We start from the raw sequence: 27,888 nt of genomic DNA, 5'->3' as shown, positions 1-27,888 counted from the left end.
GCTGTCCAGGCCTACACGAGATGAGGCAGGATAAAGAGGGATAATCCCCCTCGATCCCAAATCATTGAGGCCAATTTCTAGCTATGGAATAATGGTGCTAGATATATATATATATATATAAGTATTTAATCTATGCGGTCATACTGATAGTCCACAACCACACATGTGTCAAGGCAGTTTGCAACTATCAGAAATTGAAATTTACATTAAAGTTGCAAAGGCTAAATTAATATATGATCTCAGATAAATGAAACACCAGTAGAATCTACAATAGTGTAAAAAATTATAACATAGTCATAGAGAAGAAGAAGAAGAAGTAACTATCATCTGTCAACGTCAACTTTGTCAACAATTTTTTCATCAGAACCACGTGTTATTGTTTTCATTAATAATTATGGTAAAAATCGGTTTTAAAGTATTTATTTGGTGCATTTTTTATATACTTTGTTATAGGATGTTTTGTCAAGACCCGCAGAAGAATTTGATAATGATCAGTCAATTGAAACAATGTGGGCAATTAAGGCCTTTGAACATGCAGAGATTTACTTTAATGTGAGTCTTTCACAGTCATTGGTTTTGTGAAGATATTATATCTCAGTAATTAGCATTAAAAGAAATAGATTTTACTATAAAATCAACAATCTAATATTAATTTTTGTTTGTTTTGTTTATGTTATGTAATTCTTAGTATTTTAATTCAGATCTTATGTTCCGTCGACCCAAAACACTTGAAACTTACGCCGATGGATGATACGATTTATAAAATATTCAGGGAGGAATTTCCAACTTTGGATGTCAAAATTATCAATGAAAACGAACTTAAAAGCACAAAAGAAAAAGCGAAATGGCGTCCCTTTTGTGAACGTTTTAAAACTCTAATAGAAGACTACAGCTTTGGAACTTTATTGCGTTCTCACGCAGAAGATGACTATAAAGAAGAAAACTCGATTCTAGTAACGAGAATACAGTTCTATGCGATAGAGATTGCTCGAAATAGAGAAGGTACTAATGATATTTTACGAAAGAAGTTCAAGCCTAGTCCAAAGCCAGAAATACAAGAAGAAACATAAATTATGAAGGACTTAGATAGGTTGTCATTTTTAAATCTCATTTCTCTTTATGAACATCATTAGTTTTATTTAAATTATCAATTATTTTTAATAAATGGGTTAATAAATAATAATACTGAAGCGTAAAGGTTCTTAAAATGTACTCCCAAAGTGAGCTGACTTTCAGCTAAAAAATAGTTGTTAGTTTGTTTTGAGAAATGTAACAAAAAATTCTTTTAATCATTTTAATTAAATAATATTTAAAGTGAAAAGAAAAAAAAAGAAGGGCATGGATATGTCTCCATACTTTGGAAAATGCAATCACTATTTCTCAAATTAACGAAGTATATCTATGCACATGGTCTATATAATCAAATGGAGTGATTAATTTTGATGGAATTATTCAGAAAAAGTGCCCTTTGAGTTTCATTCAAATTCAGATCATATTTAATGCCAATTCTGAATTTTTCATAAATTTTGGATTATATCTAGGCCATTTTGAAAGCTGTCGAGTTGTAACCGAAAAAATTATATTTACAGAAATGAGGAAAATATTTGTTGTAGGTAAAGTCTTGTTATTTTATTTTAAAGCGGGCCTTTTTATGTTTTTTCTTGTAAATTTTATACAATCTTCACAAAAATAAATTACTTTTTTGTTAGTTATTACGAACACATTTTTGATATAATTTTGATTTAATTGGCATGATAAATTTTGTTTATTTGATAATAAATATGAAATAATGTTTCATAGAGTACAGAAACGTTCATTCTAATATTCTTTCAGGAGAATTATTGGAATTTTAAAAACGTTTAATTCACTTTATAAAATGATAACACGGGCGTAGCCATGCCCATGAATGATAATTGCCTTCATCTCATATTTCTCTCATTCTGTATATTGCAACTATCAAATTTGAATCTCTTAATACTATTTTGGAAAAAATTAAATTAGATGAATTTGAAGAATGACGATAATCTGAAATGAATGCGATTAGTTTATATAACTGTAGATGACAATTCCAATAATTTTCATGAGAGCATGCAATTACAAATTGCTCACCTTCATTCCGTCTTCATTATCTTTTGTTTATGAAGTTTTAAACGACAAATCGGATTTGTATCAAAAATGTGTAGGTGATAATTAATAAAGTAATTAATTACACAAAAACTTAGATTTACAAAACATAAATGGAAAATGTGAAAATAATAAAAATAAGTCGCCAAAGTTTGTTAGATTACTGATTTCGATAGTCACTTCCCGAACTTTCTTATACTCAGTTTTAAAATTATTAGATTTATTCGTTCACGTTAAGTTTGACCTACTTTTGGCTTTTATTTAGTTGGTTTGTTCCAAATTAAAAAAATTAAGTGATTAATTGAATTTACCACCTCAAAGTAAATAAATCAAGAAAAAAATTAAATTTCATATAAAATCATTAATTATACAGAAATGGTAAATCCATAAAGTGAAATTTAATAAATTGCTGACTGTACAACTTTTGTTGAAAAAATTTGGAGAAAACGGTGTCGGAGGATTGGAAATTTTCAAAGAAAAATCAATACGACATATAGTGTCATGAACAAAAATGCTTTAATGTACATGTTTTCAGGTAGTATTACTGTGAATTTTTTCAAATGATTTAGATTCAAAATGGCGGCTGTAGCCAATGGCAAGCAACGACACTTTTTTCCGGAAGGTTGTTTGGCCAGAAAGGTTTCTTCATTCAAAAGTCCCAATTTAGGATATTCAGTTTCTTCAACCACTTTTAGGAAAACAACTTCTAAAATATCAAATACCTTGGAATATATTGGACAATAAGTAAAACTTTCGATACCACTTTAACTTTAGAAAAAAAGAAAAATTACACCCCCAGTATGAAACTTCCCAGATCGTTGTCACACAAAAATAAAGAAATAATAGTTGCTACCATCATCAAAATATACAATGTCTGCAAACTATTCCTTTGACTGCAGGCATACTCATACTGAATTGTTTGAAAGCAATTACAAACATTTTTACCATGACTAAAATTCAATCCATCATTGACCCTCTATTCAATTTTTTTTTGTATTTATGTAACATATATTCAACTTAGCCGTCAAATACTTCAGAAACTTTAATCCATTATCCATTTTAAGAACAATTCAAGAAATGCGCACTAACAAATAATTAGTGTGTGCTTGAATACATAGTGTGGGTTTTACTGTTAATTTATCATTATTCCTTATAACGTTCACTATAATACAAAAAGGCTGAAGAACTTCAATCCATGGCTTTTTTGTTTATATTTATTTTAACCAATGAAGAATTGTATTATTAAAACTAGTTAACATTTTAAATTTATTTATTAAATAAAAAAGCATACACTTAAGACGTTTCTACAGCGGATGCTGCAGCCGATTCTTCTGTGTATTTGCCCTTGTCTTTGCCCAACGCGGCCAAACGTCCCTTAGCTCTGCGGTCAATGATCTTCTTCCTGTCTTTGTCCATCTTAAGCTTTACGATGACAACCTGCAAAGAACATTGATTGATAAGTATTCGAGAAGATTATAACATTCATTCCTGTTTCTAAATTCAAGTAATATATAAATCAGTGCCAAATTTTTCACCAAGATGCAGCTGAAACAGAATACCATCTCCAAATTCCCAAAAAAACTTTGGGGTTAAAGACGGTATTAAGTTTGAACACTGCAGTCTACGAATGGTTTGGTTCATCATGTTAACATAAATATATTTTGCTGTCTAATAAAAAAAAGAAACTTACCTTTGATGGATGGATTCCTACATATACACTGGCACCATTAGCTTTTTCCCTCTGTATCCTTTCAATATATATAACGAATTTCTTACGGTACACTTGTACAACTTTACCTACTTGCTGTCCTTTGTAATGTCCACGTACCACCTAAAAAATGTTTTAAAAGTCCTTTGGCGACACTTAATTTAAAAACTTACTTGTACTTCGTCGTCTTTACGAATGGGCATAGTGCGAACATTATATTTCTGCCTAAGTTCTTTAGACAAAGGTGCTGACATAAGGGTTCTTCTGATGTGGGAAGGAGCTGTAAAATGCCTCTTTCTGTTTTTACTCCTGGATGCCGTAACTAACTTGTTGAACTTCATTTTTGGTTTTGCTTCTGTTTCCTAAAATTATAACACGTAAAATGCAAACAAGCCTTCACATTTAGGTTATGTTTTAATATTTTCTTTTTTACACTTGATATCAAATATTTCTCTAAAAGTAATCGGCGGATATAAGAAAATAGTATATACAAAAAAGATCCAATATGGCTGTAATTGAATAATATTTTGAGATAAAAAGATGATTTAAGATATAATTCGATTCTTAAAATTTACTTACCAGTCAAAGCAAACGTAAAGGAATAAAGGAAAGAGAGAACAATACAATGGAATTCGACAAAAGGAAGACACCATTGAACAAGGTTGATAATTTATTCATTGAAAAAGTGCGTTCACCTTGCACACTAATAAGGCGTGTAAAATGCACATGTCATTCTACATAGAAATTTTCAAATTTGGTTACAGATAAGTGCAGAATCAACCCAAAAGAAATATTTAGATATTTTTTATTTCAGCAGTAATAATGTATGTTTTTGTTTAATTTATGTGAAAAATTGAGGAATCTTGATAAGGAATATTTTGTTGCAACTTGCAACGTTGGCAACATTGGTGACAACAAAGTTAAGGTTAGCTATTATTTGCATTATTATTATTGCATTACTTTTCTATTTACTTGATTTCTATTTCGGGCATTAATTTGTTGCAGTTCAGATAATTATTTCCTTTTTCTTATTTCCATGTTCACTTGATGTAAATAAATTTTGATTCTCAAAATTCTCCAAAATGACCTTCAAACTCAATTCTGAAAATTACCTTAGTACTTCGAATTTTCAATGTATCGGTACCACCAAAGTTACCTTGTAGAAAGGCAATAACTGATTAACTAATTGTTTATTAGCAAATACTTAAGATTACATTTTAAAAATAAATCTATGATAATCAAACATCTAAGTTCATATAAATAATAAGATTGTGAAATTATTCATGATAAATAGATGATTAATAAGAAACATTAATGAATAGAGCTTTTAGAGAAAAATAATTTGGTGCGTTCTCTTCATCAAACTATAAAATAATGTATTTATAATACTTGAAATGAAGAAAATAACTTAAATAAAAAGTGGGCGTTTTCTATTCACAATACCTAAATATCTACTATCAAATTAATGTATTATTTTCTACAATCTATAAAATAAATGAAAAGAAAAATAGGATTAATCAACATATGATTTTAAATAAAAAAAGTAAATTTATAACTAAAACTTGAATTAGAAGTGTAATTTTAAAGTTGGTTTTAGATGGCTTTAAAATTTATATAGAACATTAGATAGATATGTAGGTTCATATCCTTTTGGAAAAACTTTTGCAACACCACTGTTAAATGATTATATATAGATAAGTAAGTATGCATAAATTATTATATGTAGTAACATTATGTTTGCTGTTTATTACTGAAGTTAAAAATATTGTGTATATGTGTGTAATAATGTTAACTTTAATGAAAGTAATATATGTAATTAATTAAAAAACATATTTTATTTTTGTTTATTTCAGGTATTAAAAAATCTAAGAAGGGATGTAGTAAGAAATGTACATATTCCTGCAAGCCCTCTTCAGCATGCGCCTCTCACACTTTTGTCTGAGGATGAACAAGCCATGAAAGAAACAGGTATGTGATATTTGTTACAGAAAAAAACATTTCTGTTTTTTTTTTTGTAGTGGCTAAGCTAGCCAAGGAACAAATAGGTCCCTATGTTCGTGAAATGGAAAAAAATGGAAAATTTAAAGATTCTGTCATTAAAATGTTGTTCGACAATGGGGTAAATACTATTTTTGAAAAGCACATTTAATATACCTAATTTTAAACTGAAGAATTGTAAATTTTGTTTTTATTGTTCATCAGTTGTGCAATTTTAAAAAAGTACACCTGTTTATGAAATGAAAAGATAATAGTAATATTTCTACCCCTCTTTCTAATCGCAAGGATTAGCCCAGAAGTCAGAGGCTTGTGCGGGAGAGGGGGCGGCATATTATTATTCATATGTGCTCAGGAACGACTTGCGCTGGTAAGCCTTAACCACCATTCAGTGCAGGAATGAGGGAAATCTGAAAAACCTCATTAATTAACTGAAAAGAGATTTCCTTTTAGCTGATGGGGATAGAAATAGATACAGACTATGGTGGAGCTGGATGTAATTTTATGACTACCATCTTGGCCATAGAAGAAATATCTAAAGTAGACCCTGCAGTGGCAGTTTTAGTTGATATTCACAATACCTTGGTTAATGCTGTGATAAAGAAATTAGGGACCAATGAACAAAAGGAAAAATATTTACCTCGTCTAGCTACCGACATGGTAATAAAACTCGTATTTTTAAATCTGTTTATTTTTTCTTCAAAATATAAAATTACCATAAAATTTTTTCAATTACAGTGTAGTAGTTTCGCCTTATCAGAAACATCTTCAGGAACTGATGCATTTGCCTTGAAAACAACTGCGGAAAAAGATGGTACTGATTATATTTTAAATGGGTCAAAAATGTGGATTTCCAATTCTGATTTAGCGGGTCTGTTTTTAGTTATGGCCAATGCCAATGCTGCAGAGGTTCGTATAAATAGATTTAACAAAAAATTATCACTTGCAATATACAAGGTGATACAAAAAAGATTTTTATTACGAGGGTTGTATAATAAGTACCTGGCCATGACAAGAAAAAACATTTTTATGTATAAACTTTATTTTATTTTTCAAAGTAATCACCTTTCAGTTTGATACACCTAATCCAATGTTTTCCTATCTCTTGTATCCCCTCTGAAAAATATTATTGCTCCAATCCTTCACAATAAGTGTCCGTTTCAGCACTGATCTCATCGTTAAAACCAAATTTTTTCTGCCCAGCTATTTTTCCATATTGGAAATAGGAAATAATCGCGGGAGGCTAAATCTGGTGCATATGCTAAATGCAGAAGCAATTCGTATCTCAACTCATGGAATTGTCTTGATGGAAAAGGATTTTTCTCTTCGCCAAATGCGGATGTTTTTCTTTTACAGCTTGGTTGAAACAGTCTGACAAGTTAACATACTTTCCATTAATCGTTATGCCCTTTCCGAGGCAATCGACGTAAATTATGCCGTGTACATCCTAAAACACTATAGCCATTATTTTGTTCGCCGATAAAGTCGCCTTAGCCTTCTTTGGCACAGATTTGTCTTGGAAAATCCACTGTTTGGACTGTGCTTCGTCAACAGTTATGAACTGACGCCAAAAATTATTCCCATTGCGTTTTAATATCACAAAACATTTTTTTAAAGTTGACACGTTTGAATTTGTTGTCAATTGTGAGCAATTGCGGCACCCATCTTGCAGAAAGCTTTTTCATATTCAAATGAGTTGCTAAAATATTCTGGACCTGTTCAATTGAGATGCCCACAGTCTCAGCAATCTCTCCAATCATTTATCACGGATCTTTTCAATCATTTCTGTAGTGGTAACCTCATTCGTACAACCTGGACGATCTTCATCAAAAATGCTTGTATGGCCACGTTTGAAATCAGCTGTTCAATATTTTACGGTTGATAATGAAGGTGCAGAGTCGCCATAAACTTCGCTGACCTCCGTTTTAATAACTTTAGTAAGTATTTTATCACCGCTAGATATTGAGTTTTTTCTATTGTTGTAAAATTACGAAAGTTCTATTTAAATGGCTGGCATTCACACGAAACTATGCCCCATCTTGACAAGCTTGACAGTATTGTTGTGAAAGGTTATATTTACGGAAAATATCACTTTTTAAATACTAGCCATCTCTTGTCTAGAGAGGTACTTATCATACAGCCCTCGTAATAATAAATGTTTAAGATATTCAGTTGAAATTTTGAATGGACTTTTATCTGGTACAATATAATTGAAGTGCAAATGAAGGAAAAGGGGTCTCTTAGCTATTTACACTTTTTCAACTTTAATGCCAATATTGATATTAAATATTTATATCGGTCAATCGCTAGATTTAATTTAATTTGCTTAATAGAAGTTACAAGAAAAACATAAGAAATAAATATAAATTGCCTTTTCCATATTCTTTGGTAATTTCACAAAAACAAAATCGTAAAATTAACCAGTATTACAAAAAAAAAAAAAAAAGTGTCCGAATTGCAATAGTAAAGTAACTGGTAGACTTTACGTAGAAACATATCCGAAGGGATATGACGTCCAATTAATAAAGTTTTTGTAAAGATTATTTCATTTCAAAAATTAATCAACAGTGAGTGGGTTATCACATCAAAAATAGTGATATTTCATCCTAAATTTAAATGTTAAAAAGAGGGTAATTTAATGTTTAGCAAGTGTCAGGCCTTTGACTTATCTGATAGTGTGGCTTATAAAATCAATGTCTCATATCTGAAAAGGGGCTCTTAAATGAAAAATGGCATAAGGAGGCTCCCATTATTTTAGCCTAAGGAATGTGTGGTTAAAACACTGATCTATTTTTTTTACATCCTGTATACTTTTCATTTGCCAAAAAAAATTAGTCATCAATCTATTAACACTATTTTAAATATTTTTGCTTAAAATATTCTACATTACCTATGTTTTTAGTTTGACAACTTATTTTTATCGAAAAAATAAAACAAGTTTTCTTAGCATTGTAGTGTGTCCATAATTGTAACAGTTTTTTTAAATTTAAACTTTTGTAAAAATGTAAGCCACCCACATAAACCCACAATGTAAAAAAATATTTTCTTAATTTTTTTCAGGGTTACCGAGGGATAACCTGTTTCCTTGTAGACAGAGACTTGCCCGGTTTAAGTGTGGCCAAAACGGAGAATAAACTAGGAATTTGTGCATCGGGGACATGCATGGTGAATTTTGACAACGTAAGGGTACCTGAAAGCGCAATCCTTGGAAAGTTCGGACAGGGGTATAAAATTGCCGCTGGATTTCTAAATGAAGGCAGAATAGGGATCGCTTCACAGATGGTTGGCCTGGCTCAAGGATGTTTCGATGCCACCATTCCTTACACGTTAGAAAGGAAGCAATTCGGGCAGCCAATTTTTAATTTTCAGGTAAGATAACAATAATATACCCCTCATTTCCATTGCAATTCAATCAGAAACTGATTTTATATTCAACAGGCATATTTGAGATAGATATTTTTATATTTCAAGTAACAACTGTTTTTTTCAGTCTATGCAGCATCAAATCTCGCAGATTGCCACGCAGATAGAGTGTGCGAGACTTCTCACGTACAACGCAGCTCGCCTCGTTGAAGCAGGGGCTCCTTTTGTCAAACAAGCCGCGATGGCAAAGTACTTTGCTGCCGAAGCTGCTCAACAGACTTGTATAAAATGCATCGATTGGATGGGTGGTGTCGGTTTTACGAAGGACTTTATACAAGAAAAATTTTATAGAGACGTGAAGATTGGTAGTATATACGAGGGAACTTATAATATACAATTAAGTACAATTGCCAAATATCTCCAACAAGAATATAAATAGAATTTCTATATTTTCTATAATTTTTAAATTGGGAATAAACGCACCGTTAGTTTACTATATATATTTTTTTGAGAGTGCCGTTCTACAAGAGCTATCTGAGCTATTTAGGGTTTACTGCATAACTTTATGTTGCGGCACTTGACTATTTTTGTTTGTGAGGGAGAACGACAAAGAGCAACAAAAATTTAATATACATAAATATTGTAATGTATTCATTTTCCTTATTTTTGATTTTAAATGTGAAAAATTCCTTGTAGAATATTACTTGAAATCATTTTCAATAACCTTTTTGGTTAAATCTTCACCTTTAGAGGATGTGTCAATGATTTCTGATATTGACCTAATTTACTACATATCAATCCACCTGATGTGATATGACAACGCACTAGAGGGGCAAAAAGCAAATAGCCAATGTCAATTCGGCAAAACAAAAATGATTGCATCTATCACTGATTCATTTCATTATTTGTTTTAGTTTCCAGTTTACGAATTGTTTATAATATAGAGTAGGTAAGTTCACAACTTTCTGTGCAACTTATTAGTTTTTCGGTATAAAAAAAACATGTTTATGAATCAAAACAGAGGAAATTTGACAATGTAAGCACTAGCCGATGCCTGTAGCTAGCACGGGTTGTTTTAGGGTACATTTACCTGTCTAGTAGCATGGTATGAACATATTAAAAACAATCAATTTGCGCGATATAATTTAAGGAAACAATTACGACACGTGTTTCTCAAACTCAAATCAGTTACCTTTAAGCTCAAGAAAAAAAAAAAATTTGTAACTGTATGCATTTATTATAAACTACAATTAACTAACACTATTTCAAGTTCTAACAGATGTCACTATTTACAACTAAAAGAGTTCCTCATTTGGGGTCTTGGGGCAACTTGAATCCGACCATATTCGCCGTTTCAGCAACAGTTCGTTCTCCTTTTCCATGAAATTCGTTATGAATTTCCTGTTCCAGACGAGAACTCTTTAAATAGCAAAGATAAGTTTTTGCAATGAAATCCAGCTCTTCTCTAGCTTTGCATAGTTGTTGATCGGTGGTTTTATATTTCTTATACTGATCCACGATGTAATGGAAGGCTAAATTATTTTTTAAATTGCCTTCAGGGAGGGCGTATCGTAATTCAGATATAATTTGTCTTAATACACTTAATTTTCCTGCCATCTTTTCAAAAGTCTGCAGACAAATTTTAAATTAACAATTTATTTACATTGCTTGCAATAAATTCTATATCTTCGTCTAAATATTTCGGTTCTCTACAGTTTTCCCAGAAATCTGAGGGAATTAGATTTATTTTAGGAAAGACATGAATAGATGTGTCATTAAATACTTCATAGTATTTAAAAGTGTTTATTACTGCAAACTCCTGAACATAGGATGTAATTTTTAAAATGTACTCTGCATTTTCTACAAGAGTTTTTTTTGAAGAATTTTCAATTACTTTATTAAAGCTATTAGATACAATGATACAATAATTTAAATCTAATCCCCAGTTTGCCCACAGTAAATTATTAGTCAACTGTTTGGGGCAGTGTGGCAAGTAAAATAAAGTAGTTTTTTTGTTTCTTACTTTATACTTTCCCTCTAAATTTTCTCCAAGAATATTTATATCAAAGTGATTCAATAAACTGATATCATTCTCGTTAAAAATTGGGTCATAAATGTAAACCTTCACATTATATAACTCTTTCAAACAAAGCAACAGTGCAAATTGATAACGAGCTATAGTACACTCACCGATTTTGCCTAGACCGAAACAAATTATTTCAGATATTAGGGGATTTTTTAGTGCAGACAATCCCTCCTTAAGCAAAGCTGTGACAGAGTCAAACAGATCTGTAGCAACTATTTCTAATTTAGCACTGGAAATCCGCCTAAAACTTAGATGTTAACTTCCAAACATAATATGTATGCTCACGAGGTATACCTTACACAAGTTTTCACGTCAAAATTTGGATAGGTCGACAGATTTTGATTTTTTAATTGTGTAGGTTTCAGTTTCCGAAATTTCCTTTTGTAAGTTACTTTTTGGAAACCACAATCATTTAGGTTAGAATTGACTTCTTTTGACATCATATTACTGACCATTTTTACTGACATTTATAATTTTATGTGCGCAACTACATAACACTGTTATGTGCACATCTGTGACCAAGATCAAAATCGACCAAATCCATAGATCGATCTTACTTCTTTTTTCTGTTTTGTGAGTTGTGATGTGACCTTACTAAACTGTGAATCTAGTGCAATAGTGCATAAGTAACATCCACTGTATTCAGGTTTCAGCATCGCCTACAAGAGGGTCTTTCGATTTAGCAAAAATAGTAGCTATTAGTAGCTAACTCAGACTAATAAATAAAGGGGACGCCTTTATTTACATTTGATAGTGAAGTGTTGACATATGTGTATTTACAAACATTGGTACTTTGTGATGTCCTTGACATTGATGCCAATGTTACATTTTTATCTTTATAGCTAGGTACAGCGGTCATTTTAATTGATTATCGTACAAGGATCTACCTCATTCTTGACCTCGACTTACAAATTAGTTACATTGTAATATGCATAAGACTACGACACTATTTTCTTGCAACTTGTTTTATAATTATAGATTTTGAATATCTGAAAAAAAATACATTATTGAAATTCCTAGCAATACAAACGTCGTAAGTGGCATCATTGCCTGGTATTAAACGGTTCTAAAGGGGACGCCATTATTACAGTCTATTGTTGTGAAATAGATATTAGCCGAGTTCAGTGTTTTGTGTCTTTTTAAACTGTTTTTTTATCTAATTTCAATAAAAATGCCAAAGCGGCGTATAATATGCCGACAATTACAGGAAAAGAGCCAAATATGTGCTACTTCTTTTCACAAGTAAGTTTGACATTGTTTCCATGGGCGTTCTTACAAGGGTGTAAGGTGTCCTAAGTATTTTATTTGTTAATTTATTATGTTTGTATTTTGATACTGACACTAGCTCTGTGTTTATTTGTAGAATACCATAAGATCCTGCGATACGAGCAGTGTGGCTAGAAAATTTCGCCATATCTGAATATGATTTTTCAAAGGATAATTATGTCTGTCGAAGCATTTCCGTGCTACAGATATTAAGGTAACAGTAACTGGAAAACGATGTCTCACACATGGAGCTGTGCCTATTAATACAACATTTGGAAGGTAATACGTTTTAGCACAGTGTTGATGAAATGGTTGTGCCGTCTCAAAGGTTCCCTCTTCGAGAAATTGCCAGTGAAGGAAATTTTATAGATGTTGCTATAAAACATCTTCAATCACATGTTGTCCCTGTTCCATAAGAGACGAGCTGTCAATGTTGTGAGCTCAAAATTCAGCTTATTTTTGTTGCGTACATTTAAAACATGCTTATTTTCCCATACGATTAAATGTTGTTCAATGTAAATTCATTTTTCCGTTACTTTTAGTACAAATATGTTTTGTTTTCTTTGCATTGTTTATATTCCAGCAGATTTTAATTAAATATATTTTTGCTCCTTTTCTTGTAGTTTTATTTAAATTATTTATTTTAATAAATGTTCTTCCAGTAATCGAGAACTACTATGAAATAATAGAATTAATAGTAGGCAATGACATTGCTATAGCTATAGTATAATGATAGTTTCAATCGAGGAGTTTTCTTTAGTCACTCTTTTGTTCTGGAAATGTTTTTAAAATATTAATTATAGATTTTGAAGAAACCATTAACTTTTTCCTATTTATTGTCTATTTATTACACATGAAAGCTTAAATAATCGAGCACTTCTGATTTTATTCTATTAAAAAGTGTAATTTTTATGGTTTCCTTATATTATGATAGATTTTAAACCTAAACTCGGTACGCCACTGTACCAGGGACCATTGTGTTTACTTATGTATCATTTGTTTATCAACATACAATGGGTTGATGTTATATGTTTATATTGTGTACTGAAATAGGGTATGCGGCCTCCCCTTTACTTATTACTCTGAGGTAGCTAATAGCAACTTAGAGTTACTCTGAACTGATATTAGTTGCTAATAGGTACTATTTTTGCCAAAACCCAAAACGAAAGCCCACCAGAGAGACTGGATTACAGAATAATTAAATATTGTTACTTTATTTTGTGCTATGATCACACGATCACAGCCTACCAAACAATCTGCTCTGTGCTATGGTTATCTCGTATTTTAAAATGGCTTCTTTTGTATGTCAAAGTGTTAAATTAAATATTGAATAAATAAATAGGAAAATATCAAAAAATGTAAATCTCCTAGGAAAACAGGGAGGATATACATTAAATGTCAACTTTTTTAACATATTATAATTGCTGTGTTAATCCTAAACTAGATAAATCATGTGGAACCGTGCAATGTTTATTTATCTTGTGCTCCCCCATATACAAAAAATGAAACATGAAATGTAATGATCTGAATGTTTATTAAATGAAAAATGAGTAGATTGCTGTTCAAGTCTTTTATATTCATTTTTATTATACATATTTGGGCAAGTGAAGAAGAATGTCCTTATAAATGTATATGCAAAAGAAGTACTCAAAAAGATGGAGCAAATTACTTAAAAATGAAGTGCGGCGAGGTCGAGAAGGTATTACATTTAGATGAACTGGAACTGTTAAATATAGCCAGTGAACTGGTGCAACTGTAAGTTTTAATATATGTTGTGTAATTAAGTTTTCAATTATATATTTTTTTCCTCAGAAATTTGTCCAATAATAATTTACAGTCTTTCTCGCCTAAGGTTCAGTTAATAGCACTTCAAAAACTGTAAGTTAAAATATCTATATTTTGCAGTGGTATTGAGTATATAATTTTTTAGGGATTTGAGTAAAAATCAAATAACTGATCTACAACAACATCAATTCGCAGAAGTACCAAATTTGAGGAGACTGGACATATCTATGAACAATATCAGGCATATCGACCTATTAGCTTTCCATAATTTGAAACATCTAGAGAGGTTGAAAATGAATCAAAATCAGATAACTTCAATAACATTTGGAACGTTCACTCCATTAGAAAATCTAAAGCAATTGTAAGTTTTTAATTACAAAAATTTAGTTTTTTCTTTATTTACCCGCCGATTTGTTTTTAGGGACATATCGAGCAATCCATTGGTCTGTGACTGTGGATTGCTATGGCTCTTAGATTGGAGCCAGAAGTACTCAGTCAAATTAATTTCAAATCCTAAGTGCAATTCACCGGCGTTATTTAAAGGTCACCCATTGCGAAAATTAAAAATTGGGGATGATATTCACTGTAAGTCTCCGGCTGGCAATAACGGTTTGCCGATAATCGAACTGAAACCTGACGAAAACCAGGTAGTCTTCGAAGGGGATGCTTTAACGTTACAATGCTACGCTCCCAGTATAACAGATTCCTATGAGGAACCTACCCATTCCAAACTCGACTGGACTTGGCTGGACGTTAACCCAGAAGAGCACTTTCCGGGTCTAGACATAGAAAACCAAATTTTACCGAGTGCGGGGCGTATTGGTAGCACTATAACTATTTCCAAGTTGAAAAGAAACCATACTGGCATATGGAACTGTGTGTATTTCTCATTGCAGGGTAATCACTCGAAGGGTATTGCAGTTGTCGTTATATCGGACGATACAAAATATTGCCCGATGACGGTGACGTCAAACAATAAAGGTACTTATAACTGGCCTAGGACTATCATTAACTATACGGTGATGATACCTTGTGAGTCGTTAAACTTAAACTATGATGTGAACCATCAGAAAGTGTCTTACGAGTGTTCCAGTAAAGGCGAGTGGGTTAATTTAAACACTTCCATGTGTTCCTACATATCAGACACAACGAAAATTTTGGAACAGTTTTCAAAAGTCAACTCCAGTATAGAAGAGAGCGCAAAGCATTTTAGAAACTATACTCTCAACCGTACCATCTTTAAAGATGTAATGGACTTGGTGTATGCGATAGAAACTATAGAGAATTACATAAAATACGCACCTTTGGAACATATCGCAACTATCGGAAGTATCTTGATGGACGTTACAAATAATTTGATGGATCTACCACGATTTTATCTACGAGAAGCAGATTTAGAATACGGGAGTTGTAGACGGATGGTAAATGCTACGGAAACCCTCGCGTCGTTGAGTACTTCCTCAATCTTGCACAAGGTAAGTATTATATTAAAAAAAAGTATAGGCTATGGAATAGATATAAAGAAACTGCTAGTGTAAATATATATCAGCAATTTAAGGCGATTAGATCAAGAATAAAACATGATACTTCTGAGGCACGAAGAAATTTTGTCTGCAAAATTGAGCAAGAGTTAAAAGAAAAGCCTAATAATTTTTGGTCTTATATCTCTAATAAAAATCAAAATACAGGTTATCCTACTAGTGTGAATTTTAATGGTCAAGAACTAAATAATGGGCAACTTGTAGCGAATGGTTTTGCACAATGTTTTGCTAGTTCTTATATTCAGAATAACTTGTACAGGCATCGTAACAGTCAGCTAATTCATAATAGAATACTGGATTTCAGCTAGGTTGAGAAACAAGATATTGTTAGAGGTATAAAAAAATTAAAATCCAATTTTACAATGGGACCTGACCTAATTCTGGCCTTTCTTTTGAGAGACTGAAGCTGTATTTGCCAAACCATTGCGAGTTATTTTTAATTTAATCTTAAAAACGGAAACTTTCCCTGATGTTTGGAAAGTGTCGACAATACAACTTATTTACGATAAAAGTGATATGTCCAACTACCGTGCTATTACAATTATATGCAAATTCAACAAAATATTACAGATCATTTTACATAATCATTTATATGAGCACGTTAACTAGATTATAGACGTTAATCAGCATGGTTTTATGAGAGGTAGATCGACTACAACAAATCTTGTTTGCATTACAGATTATATCTAGAACTTTGGACAATCACGGTCAAGTCAACGTTATATATAAAGAATTTTCTAAAGCGTTTGACAGGTTAGATATCAATATCGCATTCTGTTGGGAAGGTTAGATGTATGTGGTGTCTCTACAAAGCTGTTGAATTTGCTTAGGTCGTACTTGATTCGGAGAATACAGTATGTACAATATAAGGGATTTAAATCTGAACTCATAAATGTATTGTCTGGAGTTTCCCAAGTTCCATTTTAGGATCCCTAATGTTCAATATTTTTTTGAATGATATTAGTAAATATTTAGAAGTTAATTTTATACTTTACGTGTACGCTGATGATACGAAAATATTTGTTAAGATTGATATTGATTGATATTGTCAGAACTTACAAAATGCTTTAACATCGGTGAATACATAGTGTATAGAAAACAGACTTCCCCTTAACATAAGTAAATGCAACATAATGTCTTTCTCTAGAATGACTTGTCCTGTCATCTATGATTATAGGATAAACAATCACTCCCTTACTCGTCCCAATTATATAAAAGATTTGGGAGTAACGTTTGATCAAAAATTATGAACTCGTACGTAATATTTCTTCAACATCTTATAATAGCCTTGGGATTGTGATTAGAAATTGTAAAGATTTTGCTGATCCGTTTACAATAGTAAATTTATATAATTGTTTTGTATATCTCGCTTGGAGTATGCTTCAATAGTTTGGTATCTCAATATGCAGTCTATAAAAATAACTTAGCAAACATTTAAAGAGAATTCTTAAAATACATGCACTTCAGGACTCGGGGAATATACCCCAACATTGGTTTTTCTCACAATATTCTTTGAGATATACATTCTGTTGTTTTTTGTAGTCATTAATTACGTGTTTGATAGTCCTCAAATTTTGGAACGTTTTAACTTCCACGTGCCTCGAGCCAATCTACCTTACTCACATATGATGTACCTCGCAATGCCTAATACTAATTTATTATTGTTATCACCAATTTATGTCGTGTGAAAATTGCAACAGCCTCCAACTTCTTACATATTGAAATTTTGTCTTGTAACATAAAATCAATAAGGAATCTATTTTAAAACGGCAAGTTTTTTATTATATTATTTAATTTTCTGTTAATATCTAAAAATAGTGTCAAAAACTGACTAAACTTATACCATGAGCGGCAAAAGTATGGAATATATTTATTTAAAAATCAGATGTTTGTTATTTGAAAAATCGCTGGGACCCCTCGAATTATATTTTTAGTCGCGCATTTTCTGAAGCAATTTTCATTTATGTTGCGCATTTTCTGAAGCAATTTTCATTTATACAGGGTGGCCCAAAAAAAAGTTATGAAATCAAGGCCAACTTTTTTAAATGGAAATCCTGTAATTCTGATCATTTTTTATGTAACATAACTTATACCTGTCTTTAACCATTTTCGAGATAATGGGATGAGTCTGTACATAGGCTTAGGTATTGTCAAGAAACCAATGGATGGTAATTTGAACATTTAATTTAACTCTGTTTGAATTAGTTTATAATCTTGAATTTTTTGCAAATTTTTCTTACAGTAGCCTGAATGATTGTTTGATTTAGATATTTGTTATTGAATATTTCACATTATTCCTGCTGTGTTCTGGCTTTGTCAGTTTGTACCAAACAAATTAAAATTAAAAATTAAATTCATTAGCTGTGCTTAAATATTTGAAAAACACAAAATGTATTTAGCAGAAAGTACACCAGTTCCCACTAACTTTGACGTTACAGTCCTTAGGTATCGAGAGTAATTTTTTAAAATTTTTCATATTCTATATTCAGACGCCATTATCTCGAAAACGGTTAAAAATATTTTTCAAATAACGAACATCTGATTTTTAAATAAATATATTCCATACTTTTGCCGCTCACGGTATATTAACGTCACTAACCAATCATTAGATGTAAGATTTTATATCATATGTGGCCAATGACCAGTCGCTATTCTAATTTTTAGAACAACTTGGCACTGGAGATATTCCCAGTGAAGAAAGAAGGGTTTCTAGGTATGAAATGTACTTGGTACGTGAATCCCAGTAATCGAAAGGATTCCCTTTTCTCCTGTGCTTCGAATAATCAGCAAGATACGCCGAGCTTGAAAGGAAAAATCACTGAAGCTTCTGTTACTATACCGGAAAGTCTATTTCATCAGTTGCAAGATGAACAAGATATCGTTCTTAATAGTAAAGTGTACAATATTTTAGTCACTATGCATTCTACGAGTAAACTATTTCCTATAGACGAGAGAAGAAAAGGCAAAGAGGATGTCACCTCATGCGTCGTGGGGGCTAAATTAGGTACATGATATTTAAATTTGATGTTTTGCAACATATTTGCTTAATATACAAGGTGTAATTTTGAATGGGGATCATATTTATACAAGCCTACCTTTGATCTTTAGAAATACATGTCATAAGTTGATTTTCTCAAAATTTCTTTGTGAAAACACAATTTTTTTTTAAAACTCCAAACTTTCCATACCCGCTTCACATGATAGACTAGAGTAACCTCAAATACTCTAGCTGCTAAGACACACCTTAGAACTACAGCATACCTTGTCCTCAAATCTCATCTTTTTATTATTCTTGATTCATATGTCATTCAGTAATTTAACAATGAAGACACACAAACACACATCATCACTAAATGCCTCTAAATTTTACTATAAAATTAAGCTTAATCAAAAATGATTGTACTATACAAATTATATTTCAGTTCCAGTAAAAACTAGTACTTCACACAAAAGGTCGCAAAATGTCTTACCACTTAAAACAAATACTAAAGTAAATGTAATAAAATGAAGCAGTTTCATATTCGACTATTCTTATTTTGATGAATTAATGTTGGCTGTATGTTTTTTTCCTGCTAAGGCCCTGTTGTCATATCACATCAGGTGGATTATGTAGTTCACCTAAACTAAATCAATGTCGAACACTGAGTTTTACAAACTAAACACAGTGCTTTAAAAAACTAACAAAAACTTTTTTATTAAAAACCTTAAATGATTTTAAAAAATATTCGTGTGCAGATTAAAAAGATAATTATAAATTGATTATTTATTTGATTAAAAATAATACTTTCAGATTCGTATTTAGGGGGAACACATACTATTATCCCCAAAAAACTGATCCCCACTTAAAGTTTCACTCTGTATAATTTCCATGCGAATATTTTAACTGAAATTTATTTTCAGTGGAAATTCCTGTAAAAAACCTCTCAAATCCTGTTTTCATAATGCTGAGAACCCCGTCCACGATGGCCTATGAAGTGACGCCCTTTATACCCGTATGGTGGGACCCAGACTTGAATAACGGTACGGGAAGTTGGTCGTCGGAGGGTTGTCAATTTAGCCACGAACTGCAGGACCACCTGGTGTTCTCGTGCGACAATTTCGGTTACTACGGGCTGCTGCAAGATGTCTCTCAGTTCCAGAACAGCCCGACAGGCGCCAAATTCAAGCTGTCCCATCCCGCTATTTATATAGGTAGCATCATTTTATTCATATCATTTCTAATTGTAGTGATGACATATTTGTTGTGCTACACGTCTATACAAATGCCGAAAAAAGCGAAGCATTCTCTCATAAACACGTGGATAACGATATCGCTTCTGTGTTTCATGTACGTTTTCGGAATTTACCAAACTGAAGACGTTAAGGTTTGTCAGGTGGTGGGGATGACCCTGCATTATTTTACGTTGTGTTCGCTTCTGTGGATGTGCGTCGGCATCAATTGCATGTACAAACGTCTGAGTAAAAATGATATAATAGGTTTGCAGGATGACGACTTACCTTCCGAACAACCGGTTCAGAAGCCCATTTTAGGTTTGTACCTGGTGGGTTGGGGAATAGGGCTTATAATTTGCGGTTTGTCGGCTGCTATCAATATGAACGAGTACGCGTCACCGACTCACTGCTTCCTACGGACAGGCCCAGCTTTAAGTGCTTTGTACGTACCTTTTGCTATCCTCACGATATTTTTGAGCATATTTTTCCTGCTTATAAGATGTGCGATATATAACCTAGACACTAACGGACATCTAAGCGAAGGAACACAAGCAACGGAGCATGTCGACTTAGATTTATTAGAGCCGAACTTTCCTAATGTCGAAACTAGAAGCGTGCGGAGTGTTTCTACGAAAACTGCTTCGACTGAAGTTGAAGATCCAGAACATGCGCCATCCGCACAGCTAAAGGCCTATGTAATTTTTTTCTTCATGTATATAACCGCGTGGTTAAGTTGCGCTTTTGCGACTGTACCACCATTTCATATAGTTTCATACGAAGAGGATTTGTTCAGCATAGCGTTTGCTATCTCAGCTACTACGTTAAGTGCATTTACGTTGTTTTTCTATTGCATAGCTCGGAACGACGTGCGAACCCAGTGGGTCGCTTTGACGAAAAGGATGAAGCAGAAACGTAGCTGCTTTCGTACGAGGAACGTGTCAGATACGCCGCCTCCTATACCACAAATTCAAATACAGCCACTGCCGTTGCCACCCGTTTGTAACTTGGAGAGTCAAATTATTTCTAGGTCTACGAGTAGGAGTTCCAGTCACACGAAATCGAATTCTCATACTAGTAATATTTTAAAAGGTGCAGTGGATTTGAACGGCAGTTTCAACGATCACCAGGGGGCCAAGATCAACAACGTTAATTTAGTTATACTGCATAGGGCGCAGTACAGGTCTAATATTATCCCGAATATTATAGAGAATCCTACAAATGCCGCGGAAGTCTTTTACAACCCTCATCAAAGCACAGTCGCGAGGAAATTCTTTAAACGACAGAAGAGGAACATGATGAAGAAGAATAATTTAGCAAAACCGCCAAGAGATATCAATAGCGATACCGCTTCAGTGTTCTCCGAACCGAAGGTGAAGATCAAGAATAGCAACGAACAGAATATCTTTGGCACAAACTCTAAAGTGAACAACACGAATATCCATGTAGAACATACGCGAAAGATTCAACAGAAAAACCCGAATATATTTTCCGATAGTGCTGAAGATTTCGACACTGTATCCAACGTCCCTGTGGAAAATATCGTAATGAACGCGGAGAGGTTGCGCAAAAAAGAACTATCAAGACACAAAAACAAGAAAAGGCACAATAACGTCACTAAGTCGCATTCGGAAAAAACCGACAACAATATGAGATCGGTATCGCAGCAGTGCACTTTAGACTACAGTTCCGAGACCGTTTCTGATTCCATTTTGGATAAAACGAGCCCCGACAAGAACTTGCTGCCGAATCAAGAAAGTTTTATGACGGGTGCCAGCGAAGTTCTGCCTTGTATTCGCCGTGAGAACAGCCCTTTAAGTCTTTTTACGGTGAACGACCCAACTTATTGTCAAATCAATGAATTACCCAGCGACAGTACGATACACAATGAATTTTACTTGAAGCCAGGCAAAGATACGTGTCATCGAAAAGGGGGGAAACTTAAAGCCGAACCCTCCGATCTCAGTTTTAGCTTAATAACTTCGTCTTTTTGTGGCGCTTCCACCCCTAGGATGTACATTAACCCCTCGCATGACTTGAGATTGGGTAAGGGTGATGGGCAAAGCAGGACAAGTAGTATTTCGGTCAGCGATCTGGACGAACTATACCAGCAGATTAGGAGAGGACCCCAGCCTAAGAGGTCTCGAAACTTGTACGGTACGACTCACGCCAGTCCTTGCCTTTCGGATTCCGAAATTAACTCGTATGTTAGTGATATTAGACAACGACGTAGGGCCTCGCATAGTCACAACTTTGACCATTTGAGCGATGATGTAGAAACGACCGTTTAGTGATATTTTTCCAAGGATCTGACCCTCAGAGTTGCATTAGAATGGTTGCAGCTTCAAATATAATTTATTGAGTATTTTAAAGAAATGCCGAATTGTAAATATTAGATATTTTATGACCCTTGACGTTCTTTTTTATAGACATTATTTAGACCAAGACTAAAAATCTGTCTCGAATAATTTATTTATGTCCTATTTTTATATCTTGTCAAAAATTTGTTACAATTCTCTTCAAAAAATTGTTACAATTTTCACGAAAAGAAAAAAAAATGTTACAATTATGAAAAAAAATTGTTACGTTCACGATAAATGCTTCATCAAATAATCAGATTTTTTTGACAAAGGCCGGGATATCCAATACTGAAATTTAATGTATTTTAAGATTAAAGGCAAGGATAAATATTCTCTTAAAGAGGAAAAGGGTATACAATACAATAAGAGACTATTTGGGTGACAAAGAAAAATTATCTGATAGTTGTATGTTTTGATATTAAAAATAATATTAAATATACTGGCTGTCCCATTTTAATTGATACACTTAAATATCTCGTCAGAGAAGCAACCAATCGAAAAATGGCCTAAAGTAAATGTTGTTCAGTTCACTAAGGAAACTAGATGCTTACTTAGGATTTGACCTTGACCTCAATTGATGGTCAACTTCGGAATTTTAAATGGGACCCTCTATTTTTAACCTTGGAAATGGATTCAGCGGAAACTTTTACATCCGGATGTGATTACTTTGACCTTGAGGCAAGGTCAAGGTCACAGTGTCACCCATGAAGCAGCCTCGGAATAAGATGTTGGCCTCCAGAATCGATGGGATTTACATCAAGGTACTTAATCACAACCTTCAATTTGTCCTTGACCTTCACTTTGTCAAGGTCATTTGAAGGTCGACTACAATAAAATCGACCATCACCTATACTGATGTTCCGAAAGATGTTGAATTTGAAGGTTCACTTTGTTTTCTTTTCTGCCAGGCCGTGTATTACTTAGATCAGATCCTTGGAAAAAGGTAAATTTGTATCCAAGTACGCTGCAAAGTAAGGGATCAAATAAAAAGGTCATTTGAAGATCAGGTGAAGATTTAAGTCTAGAATATTAACGTAATGACAACATAATTCAATAGCTCACAAATAGTAGTTTTTTATATTTTCTCAATTTTTCACCGTCAGTCAGTTTTATTTTGTAATGTACTCAGATATATCTTTCAATTTTCAAGTGAAGTTATATCTTCATTGAGTAACAAGATATTTTTATCATTCTCCCCTCACTTGTTCGTAGCATTATTTTTTCCTACAATTGTTATAGTCGACTTTCAAATGACCTTGATAAAGTGGAGATCAAGGACGAATCGAAGGTCGTGATTAAGTAGAGATATTCACGTGTATCAATTAAAATGAGACACATGTATATGCAAAGAATTGCCAATTTTAATTTTAGACAACCCTCATTTATCAATTTACTGAGTTTATCTTTGTAAAAATTATCGCTTAGGTATTAAGGGTTGAGATTATAAGGTACAAATTTGATACTCGTATTTTAAAAACATAGCATCGAGATATTTATTGAATTTTAGATTATATATTTTCATGTGCCTATGTATTATAATTTATGATATTTTAAGTAGTAAAGATGAATTTAAATTAAGTTATTGCTACAATTGTCTCTCTATTAAGTAATTAAACATTATAAGGTGATTCGTAAAGAATTGACACAGGGCAAGTGCATATAGAGAACACAATTTACCTCTATCCCGCGTTATTTTGTTTAGCTGTTAGATGATCTTGAATGAATATTTTTAGTTTTTTTTTTCAAATAACCTAATTTTTTTGGCTGGTGGCCTTACAACGTTTTTTTTTTAACATATTAGCATGAATCCTACACGATTTTTCTCTCATAAATTTTTTGTATTAACAGTTCATTTAATTATTTCATTAATCATCTCTAAGGTATGACATTTTTAGTTCGTAGGTAGGTAGTATCCGGTTACGTCGCAGCGTAACAGATGTATGTTTTTCGTTCTTTCTTTAGCAAAGAAATTTTTTCTGTGCCTTAAGAAGTAAATACATAGCTATGTCGAAATTAAGTACTAACAAACAAGTGTTTCTGCACGTATTACATCTTGTCGTAGAAACAATTGGTTGGTGTTACCCAAGTGTAGATGAATTAATAGCACAGACCAAGGCAGTGTTTCTCAAATCCTCGAAACGTATTCGTCAATTCCACCAACAGTGTCCTGGCATTCCAGAACATCCACAACCCATTTCAAAAAATAAAATCCGTAATTTTACAATTTGACGCGAAAGAATTCGCTGTTATTCAGAAGAGCTAAATAAAATTTTAAGATAGTCGAGTTGAAGCACAATTGGAAAATATTTACAACAATTACATTCCAATTGCGGATGCTATAAAAAAAACTGCATTATCGTCAGATGAATCACTGCAAATAGTAGGACATACAAACAGTGATATATGCAGTGGCGGCCTGTGGGTTTGACTACAGGAGGGGTGCATTTTGAAGAGAGAATGTATATGAGGTGTGGGGCGAAAAATTTTGAGGAATTTCAAGGTTATTGTGTTTTGCAAGTAAATACCCCAAAATGAATACTGTCAGTGTGTAGGTGGTAAACATGGGCATCACTAAGATAACCTAAACGGGGATCAATTTTTGCACTATAGTCTATCAGTTCTAAAAATACCCCTTTGTTTACCGAGTCACTTTTTTCATTATGTCCACGAAGAGGAAGGTTACATGTACCACATAGTTTTAAGATATCTATAATTTTTTAAAGAAGCAATCGATTTTTCTTAACTGTATCGTTATGACTAAGTATTTATTTGTTCTGCATCAAGATGCAATATTTATTCTTCCTAAGTAAAAAACTCTCCAAGTTATTTTTGTGTTTAGGATCATTTTCATGTTTTTTAATTTTGTCCGGTAAATGTTTCAAGTCAGAAGTTTTCAACAAGTTTTCTTCGCCTCCTCCAAACAATAAACATATAAAATTATATTTATGTAATATTTGTTTCGTTATAACCACAGGGTCTTATCATAAATATTTTTATCAAATTTGCGAATAAAACCTGAACTAAATTCAACACTGGTGTTGGACGTCCGTTATTTTTCAATTCGACTTTTTCCTCTAAACTTAAATTACTAATAACAAGTTTTTTTATTTCACAAACCCTCATTTTAAACTTAAACTTATAAAATATAATGTCTTAAAAAGCGCCAAAGCACAAACAAAACACGTATAAACACACTGCAGTCAAACGGGTTACTGCCACATGGAATCCAAAAGAAAGCACGCGAACCTATCGTCACCTATCCCCGCCACGTGCCAATTTGTCGCACGATATGTAGAAATATGCTTGCACGATGGACTTAGATTTCACCGTCCGCGATAGAGTGGGGATTGCGCGCGCGGTCAAACATAACGTCCCAGAGTCCTTCACGAGCCGCCACTGGCTATATGCCTTAAGTGACGAGAAAAGTGTTTACGTCGGAGAAAGTTTGACAATATGTTAAGAAAAATGCAGATTTTTCCAGATTAAGACACCTTCATAGCAATAGCTCTCCCATGGATTCACTAACTGCTTTCAGAGATTACTTCAAATATGCACCTATAATGTCATTAGATGTCGAACAATAGTTTTCGTTATATAAGAATATTTTTTCTCCGTTGCGGACATCGCTTAAAGAAACTGCTGCAGGGACATATGTAATGTTCCAGATATTTGTTAGAGCCCATCCACGCGCGGACGCCCCTGCTTTCGGACTGAAATGTCGTGCCTTAGTCATCTGATTTGATTGCCATAAAAAGTTTAATTTATTTGATATTGAAAATAAAATAATGAAAGTAGAGTATAGAAACATTTAATCGAAAATTCTTTTCCAAGAATTATTGAAACTAATCACCATTTTTATGTACTTCCGCTTAAAAAAAATATATTTCACATTCATTCTGTACATTGTGACTATCAAATTTGAATCTCTGTGACTACTCTTATGTAAATTTTATGAATTCGAATTTGCAGAATGAGGAAATTTGAAAATTGTTCAATTAATTTTTGTTTTTGTGACTGTATCAACTTTGATTCATATTTATTATTAATTCTTAAATATATAATTTCCTGACCGTATAATTAATTCTTGAAAATTATTTATTTTTTGAGTGACTGGACAAAATAAACACAGTTTATAAAACTATTATTCATTTATATATTATTTATTACGATCGTTTCGGGTTTTATCCCATCTCTAGATAACAGCACCACATACATGGATTATAAAATTTTTTTTATATAATTGTTAAAATCTAAAAACATTTTTTTATTAAACAAAAACATTAAAAACACTAAAACTTAATCGGTCAACAATATTGTTTAAAATTTTTAGATTTCTATTATATTGTCCAACAATCTATAGAAATTAGCGAAGTCAAATACGAAATGAAGTGTGAAAATACTCTGTTTAAACTGAACTAAGTTGAGGTAAGGAATGTTCATAAGAAATCATATAACTAAAATTGTGATTTCTTGTGTATAAAACACCAGCCTTAACTCCATTTCCTGTACACACTTGCTTTGTGTCGGTTCATTTACGAATCACGTACATTTCAGGAGTCGCACATCTACCTAATTCAATATCGAAATATTTATCATTTCTTAAGTTTGTTTTTCAACTTTATTTACAAATATACTACATTTTATTTTAAATTAAAAGATATATTATAACTTTACAATCATGGAAAAGCGGAATATAAACTTATTTAAATTAACAGTCAATCTCGTAAGGAATATTCACCAATTCTCGAATGTTGCACTAAAATGGGTAATGCTATCTGCAAAATGACTAATCTTTATTTCTTCACAGTAAAAATTATAATTTTAATAAAACAGCAGAATGAAATATGTAAAATATTCTGGCTCATTATTGCTCTGCTCATGTAAGAATAGCATGCATTATAACAACAAATTCAGTGTCTGTGCATTACCTGGTTTAGTTTTGGTCGAACTGAATTAAAAATAATGCTCAAGTAACGTACGCGTAGCTTTCGGATATGAGGTTTCATCATTGTGTGATTTTAATTTTAGGCATTTAGCTAGTTGTAAGGTTTGGTAGGGCCCAAAATATATTTTTTGTAAACAAGTTTATCTCGAAACGTGCATTATTAAATAATTCTATGGAGTTATTTATTTTACAATTTTGTGAATACATGTGATGTAGCTTTATGTATTATTTGGTGAAATGAAGGCTAACGTTATTTCGGAGATCGAGGCCAACGTTTTTGTCTTTAGTTGTTTAATGGTAATGACAAAATATCATGCTTACTTGCTGCCTTAATATTTGTATATGTACATAAATGTAAAATTTGATCATTAACCTCCGACGAAAATTGTCATGTTACATAAAACACCATAAAATGTACAATTTTAAAGACTGTTAAAATAGTATTACTAAATAAACTAGACATTTGTTATCATATAATTAATTGTAAAAATGTACTCAGATAATAT

General features: G+C 32.5%; 5 protein-coding genes and 1 long non-coding RNA gene across 9 annotated transcripts; 4 read left to right on the top strand and 2 right to left on the bottom strand.

Moving 5' to 3' along the window:
• Positions 1-284: 284 nt before the first annotated feature.
• LOC108916583 (protein PBDC1) lies at positions 285-1,197 on the top strand. Its single transcript, XM_018722871.1, has 3 exons — positions 285-397; positions 454-552; positions 702-1,197. The coding sequence occupies exons 1-3, from the start codon at positions 395-397 to the stop codon at positions 1,068-1,070; spliced, it is 471 nt and encodes a 156-aa protein (XP_018578387.1). The 5' UTR covers positions 285-394; the 3' UTR covers positions 1,071-1,197.
• A 2,183-nt stretch (positions 1,198-3,380) lies between these two features.
• LOC108916587 (60S ribosomal protein L26) lies at positions 3,381-4,425 on the bottom strand. The gene is made up of 4 exons (XM_018722881.1): positions 4,412-4,425; positions 4,006-4,194; positions 3,815-3,955; positions 3,381-3,561 (listed from the first exon to the last, which is right to left on the bottom strand). The coding sequence occupies exons 2-4, from the start codon at positions 4,171-4,173 to the stop codon at positions 3,418-3,420; spliced, it is 453 nt and encodes a 150-aa protein (XP_018578397.1). The 5' UTR covers positions 4,174-4,194; positions 4,412-4,425; the 3' UTR covers positions 3,381-3,417.
• Positions 4,426-4,595: 170 nt separating this feature from the next.
• On the top strand, positions 4,596-9,686 carry LOC108916585 (short/branched chain specific acyl-CoA dehydrogenase, mitochondrial). 3 transcript variants are annotated; one of them, XM_018722877.2, is made up of 7 exons: positions 4,596-4,757; positions 5,686-5,800; positions 5,851-5,951; positions 6,281-6,487; positions 6,566-6,736; positions 8,888-9,196; positions 9,318-9,686. In XM_018722877.2, the coding sequence occupies exons 1-7, from the start codon at positions 4,659-4,661 to the stop codon at positions 9,627-9,629; spliced, it is 1,314 nt and encodes a 437-aa protein (XP_018578393.1). In that variant the 5' UTR covers positions 4,596-4,658; the 3' UTR covers positions 9,630-9,686. The 3 variants fall into 3 exon arrangements, with proteins under 3 accessions (XP_018578393.1, XP_018578395.1, XP_018578394.1); XM_018722879.1 differs by lacking the exon at positions 4,596-4,757 and adding an exon at positions 5,512-5,530; XM_018722878.1 differs by lacking the exon at positions 4,596-4,757 and adding an exon at positions 5,554-5,635 and having other exon boundaries at positions 9,318-9,629.
• Positions 9,687-10,407: 721 nt separating this feature from the next.
• Positions 10,408-11,821, bottom strand: LOC108916582 (protein FMC1 homolog). Of its 2 annotated transcripts, none has more exons than XM_018722869.2 (3): positions 11,576-11,683; positions 11,381-11,517; positions 10,408-10,819 (listed from the first exon to the last, which is right to left on the bottom strand). In XM_018722869.2, the coding sequence occupies exon 3, from the start codon at positions 10,805-10,807 to the stop codon at positions 10,499-10,501; it is 309 nt and encodes a 102-aa protein (XP_018578385.1). In that variant the 5' UTR covers positions 10,808-10,819; positions 11,381-11,517; positions 11,576-11,683; the 3' UTR covers positions 10,408-10,498. The 2 variants fall into 2 exon arrangements, with proteins under 2 accessions (XP_018578385.1, XP_023312224.1); XM_023456456.1 differs by having other exon boundaries at positions 10,736-10,918; positions 11,571-11,821.
• Positions 11,822-12,034: 213 nt separating this feature from the next.
• Positions 12,035-13,157, top strand: LOC111692442. The gene is made up of 2 exons (XR_002763230.1): positions 12,035-12,518; positions 12,640-13,157. It is a non-coding gene; the product is annotated as an uncharacterized LOC111692442 (long non-coding RNA).
• A 679-nt stretch (positions 13,158-13,836) lies between these two features.
• On the top strand, positions 13,837-25,321 carry LOC108916588 (adhesion G protein-coupled receptor A3). Its single transcript, XM_018722882.2, has 6 exons — positions 13,837-14,297; positions 14,355-14,420; positions 14,473-14,688; positions 14,749-15,802; positions 18,533-18,872; positions 19,769-25,321. The coding sequence occupies exons 1-6, from the start codon at positions 14,089-14,091 to the stop codon at positions 22,366-22,368; spliced, it is 4,485 nt and encodes a 1,494-aa protein (XP_018578398.1). The 5' UTR covers positions 13,837-14,088; the 3' UTR covers positions 22,369-25,321.
• The last annotated feature ends 2,567 nt before the right edge of the window (positions 25,322-27,888 follow it).

This window comes from Anoplophora glabripennis, unplaced genomic scaffold, assembly GCF_000390285.2.
Source record: "Anoplophora glabripennis isolate ALB-LARVAE unplaced genomic scaffold, Agla_2.0 scaffold1583, whole genome shotgun sequence".
NCBI classification, from domain to species: Eukaryota; Metazoa; Arthropoda; class Insecta; order Coleoptera; family Cerambycidae; genus Anoplophora; species Anoplophora glabripennis.
This window is presented reverse-complemented; position numbering and strand designations above follow the sequence as displayed.

Coding starts and splice junctions, on each gene's coding strand:
- LOC108916585 (XM_018722877.2), top strand. CDS start 4,659: ATGTTTTTGTTTAATTTATGTGAAAAATTGAGGAATCTTGATAAGGAA. Junction 6,488..6,565: donor CTCGTCTAGCTACCGACATG/GTAATAAAACTC, acceptor TTTCAATTACAG/TGTAGTAGTTTCGCCTTATC. Junction 6,737..8,887: donor CCAATGCCAATGCTGCAGAG/GTTCGTATAAAT, acceptor AATTTTTTTCAG/GGTTACCGAGGGATAACCTG.
- LOC108916583 (XM_018722871.1), top strand. Junction 553..701: donor ATGCAGAGATTTACTTTAAT/GTGAGTCTTTCA, acceptor ATTTTAATTCAG/ATCTTATGTTCCGTCGACCC.
- LOC108916588 (XM_018722882.2), top strand. CDS start 14,089: ATGAGTAGATTGCTGTTCAAGTCTTTTATATTCATTTTTATTATACAT. Junction 14,421..14,472: donor TTAATAGCACTTCAAAAACT/GTAAGTTAAAAT, acceptor ATAATTTTTTAG/GGATTTGAGTAAAAATCAAA. Junction 15,803..18,532: donor CTTCCTCAATCTTGCACAAG/GTAAGTATTATA, acceptor TCTAATTTTTAG/AACAACTTGGCACTGGAGAT.
- LOC108916587 (XM_018722881.1), bottom strand. CDS start 4,173: ATGAAGTTCAACAAGTTAGTTACGGCATCCAGGAGTAAAAACAGAAAG. Junction 3,956..4,005: donor GTAAAGACGACGAAGTACAA/GTAAGTTTTTAA, acceptor AACATTTTTTAG/GTGGTACGTGGACATTACAA. Junction 3,562..3,814: donor TAGGAATCCATCCATCAAAG/GTAAGTTTCTTT, acceptor TGTTCTTTGCAG/GTTGTCATCGTAAAGCTTAA.
- LOC108916582 (XM_023456456.1), bottom strand. CDS start 11,743: ATGTCAGTAAAAATGGTCAGTAATATGATGTCAAAAGAAGTCAATTCT. Junction 11,518..11,570: donor GACGTGAAAACTTGTGTAAG/GTATACCTCGTG, acceptor TCTAAGTTTTAG/GCGGATTTCCAGTGCTAAAT. Junction 10,919..11,380: donor TTTCGGTCTAGGCAAAATCG/GTGAGTGTACTA, acceptor TAATTCCCTCAG/ATTTCTGGGAAAACTGTAGA.